At 38.5% G+C, this 3,343-nt stretch overlaps 1 protein-coding gene across 1 annotated transcript; it reads left to right on the top strand.

Moving 5' to 3' along the window:
• Nucleotides 1–264: 264 nt before the first annotated feature.
• Nucleotides 265–2,155, top strand: LOC145592311 (protein FAR-RED IMPAIRED RESPONSE 1-like). The gene is made up of 3 exons (XM_081648753.1): nt 265–1,420; nt 1,521–1,583; nt 1,791–2,155. Exons 1-3 carry the CDS (start codon nt 265–267, stop codon nt 2,153–2,155), a joined length of 1,584 nt encoding a protein of 527 aa, XP_081504879.1.
• Nucleotides 2,156–3,343: the final 1,188 nt, after the last annotated feature.

Raw genomic sequence — 3,343 nt, 5'->3', positions numbered from 1 at the left:
TGTTATGTTATTAAGCAGAATGACTGTGATAGCTCAGATAGTAGTTCAGATAGCTCAGACAGTGAGGAAAATCCTAATAGTGTTGTGAATGATGATGGGTGGGAGGCTTTTGACCTGAATAAGGAGCCTCCAGCTGAGGGTGTTCATTCTTTATTTATGAATAGGGACAATGATTTTATTGATTTAAATGAAGACTGTAATGATGGTGTAGAGAGGGAGTTAGATAGTTGTACAGGTAGTGTATTACCTCAACCAGAAGTGGGAATGGTGTTCAGCACCTGGGATGAGATGAATAAGTTTTATCGTGGTTATGGGAGGCAAGAAGGGTTTGGTGTTGTATGTATAGGTGGTGGGAAGCCTTCCTCGAAAAATGCGAGGAAGTCAACTTCATATCGCACTTATGTATGGAAGTGTGAGTGCTATGGGAAGGTAACATACAGGAGGAAGGTTAATGGTAAGAGGGTTTTGGTTAAGGAAGAACCAGTTGTCAAGAAGAAGACAAAAAAATGTGATTGTCCCGTTATGTTGTATGGGCAAGGTAATGATGAAGGTGGGTGGATTGTGAAGAAGGCTGTGAATGAGCACAATCATGCAGTGAGTCCTGAGATGTCCAAACACATAGCTATGTATAGGAAGGAGAATATTACAAAACACTTGGAGAATAGGATTGAAAATGATCATGGTTCTGGCGCTCCAATTGGTCAGATTTTCAACAATATGACAACTCAAAGACATGGAGTTGGGAATATGGGGTTCACTAAAAAAGATATGCACAACTTGGTGAACAGAAAGAGGAGGTTGAAGTTGAAAAATGGAGATGCCTCTGCTATGTTGGATTATTTTGATCGGATGACTGCAGATAACCAAAATTTTTTTCATATGCACCGTGTTGATGATAGGGGAAGGTTGAAAGACATATTGTGGGTTGATGCTCGGAGTAGGGAGGCCTATAATTATTTTGGGGATGTGGTATGCTTTGATTCGACGTACCTAAAAAATCGGTATGCACTTCCATTTTCGAATTTTGTTGGTGTGAATCACCACGGGCAGACTATCCTTCTTGGTTGTGCCTTGGTTTCTCATGAAACTGCTGAGACCTTTGAATGGTTATTCAAGACTTGGATGTCATGCATGAGAGGCAAGGCCCCGGCAGCGATCATGACAGATCAGTGTGCGGCGATGAGGAAGGCGATTGTTGAAGTGTTTCCCATGCCTCATACACGCCATCGTTGGTGTATGTGGCATATCATGAAGAAGTTTGGCACTAAACTTGGCAATTTGGCTAACTATAAAGATGTGAAAGAGGATTTGCAAAATGTGATCTACAATAGCATTACCCCGGATGAGTTTGTTGACTCATGGTGGGAAGTGATCAAAAAGTACGAGCTCGAACAGTATGATTGCTATGAATGGCTGGAAGGTGAGTCCTATAAGTAATTACTGATGTTTTTGTCATTCTGTTTCCTGTTTCTGTGTTCTGTCCTGCATCTTTCTGCCTCATTTGGAATTTGGAGTCATAGCCCTGATTTTAGGTGGTCATGATACCATCAGGTGTATGGTTGGTACCCAAGCTAATACTGATGGTACTTCATGATACCATCAGGTGTATGGTTGGTACCCAAGCTAATACTGATGGTACTTCATGATACCATCAGAGCTATGGTCCGTACCTAAAGATAAAACCATTAGGGGTTTGGATGGTTCCTAAAGTTAATACCATCACATGAGACATTATATAAGAGTCAGTGTTGTATAACTAAAATTCGACCTGTGTGTTGTTCTGTTTGTAGGCCTGTTTGAGGAAAGAGAGATGTGGATTCCATGCTATGTGAAGGATGTGTTTTGGGCGGGTATGCAGACAACTCAAAGGGTTGAGAGCATTAATAGTTTTTTTGATGGGTATATTCACAGGCACACTCGGCTTTCTGAATTTGCCCCAAATTATTGCAAGGCCATGGAGAGCCGTGCAACTGATGAGCAGGAGGCAGATGCAAACGAGCACAGTGATGCAGTTAGATACTTCACCAACAACGCATACCATGGCCAACAACATTTCCCTCCCCCTCAAGCCTTTGTGTACAACAACAATGGGTTTCCCACCAATATGTCCATTCAACATTTGCAACAGGATTCTAATCATTCAATAATTAATTGATTTGTATAATAATTAATTCAATACATTTTTGAATTTTACATATTTGGATAACTGTGTTATGACAAATACCATTTGTAATTGGGATGGTATCCTAAATTAAGACCATTACACTCAGGTGTTGGTAGTGTAAAGGTACCATCTGCGTTTCTTTAAAATCCCACTAACTGATTTTGTTTTTTTCCTTGTCAAAGTCATTCATCTTTGCCTTTCCCTTCTTATTTTCCATGTTTGTAGTGCTTTAAGTGTTTTAAGTGAGGTAATAAATGAATGGGTGTTGCAAGTACACATTTATATAAATGAGTCAGTAAGTGAATGTTATGGCAAGTACAAATGTAGGTGTAGGTCATTAGTTAATATGTTTGTGACTAACACGTGGTTTGATAAGCGGTTATTATACTATTACAGGCTCAGATGGTACGATCATTGAATTGATCCACTCCATTTTTCATCAGGATGGTATGAAGTATACAATATTAATTAATGTTATAATAACATTAATAGATAATGGGGGTATGATTGTTACACATTAATTAATTTTATGAAACAAAATAAGAGACGTGATACATACACAATTTAAAACGAAACATGATTGTTCATTTGATAGGAGACGTGATACATACACAATTTAAAACGAAACATGAATTTCCAAATAGATATTAGTACCACTAATGCTTAAACATAATACCAGAACGGTTTAGTAGATATGATCACTTCTTTGTTTTTTCTTTTAAGAGAATGATCTTCTACTTCAACTTAAAGAGAACTACAAGGAAATACTAAAAAGTTAGGCATAAAACCTTAAAACCTAAAGAACTTATACAAAAGTATTGATACTATTGCATCGCATGGTAGTACATTTTCATTGTAGTCTATACCATCTTATTAGTTGATGGTATAGACTGCCTACATTTGGGGGGTAAACGTAATACCAGGGAATTACGTCTTCATATCTCTTCGCTTCCGTCCGTGTCACTGTCTGTGGTTGTGTAGTCCGAATCTGAACTCAAATCCATATCCCAAAAAAGCCGATCCGCAAGCTTCTTCACAGCCAAATCCATTTGGTTCTTGTAATCTTGAGGATGTAGATCGGTGATGTAAGGATTAGTTAGTAGAATATCCGTGTTTTCCATGACATCTATCCCATTAGCCTCCATCATCATGTTTTTGAACGTGAGGAAGTTATCTTCG

The sequence above is a fragment of the Chenopodium album genome, chromosome 18, assembly GCF_948465745.1.
Source record: "Chenopodium album chromosome 18, dcCheAlbu1.1, whole genome shotgun sequence".
Lineage (NCBI taxonomy): Eukaryota > Viridiplantae > Streptophyta > Magnoliopsida > Caryophyllales > Amaranthaceae > Chenopodium > Chenopodium album.
This window is presented reverse-complemented; position numbering and strand designations above follow the sequence as displayed.

What these genes read in the sequence shown, in the direction of transcription:
- LOC145592311 (XM_081648753.1), top strand. Translation starts at nt 265, where the DNA reads ATGGTGTTCAGCACCTGGGATGAGATGAATAAGTTTTATCGTGGTTAT. An exon ending in TTGCTATGAATGGCTGGAAG is followed by an intron (nt 1,421 to 1,520) that starts GTGAGTCCTATA and finishes TTGGAGTCATAG; the next exon opens with CCCTGATTTTAGGTGGTCAT. An exon ending in TACCCAAGCTAATACTGATG is followed by an intron (nt 1,584 to 1,790) that starts GTACTTCATGAT and finishes TTCTGTTTGTAG; the next exon opens with GCCTGTTTGAGGAAAGAGAG.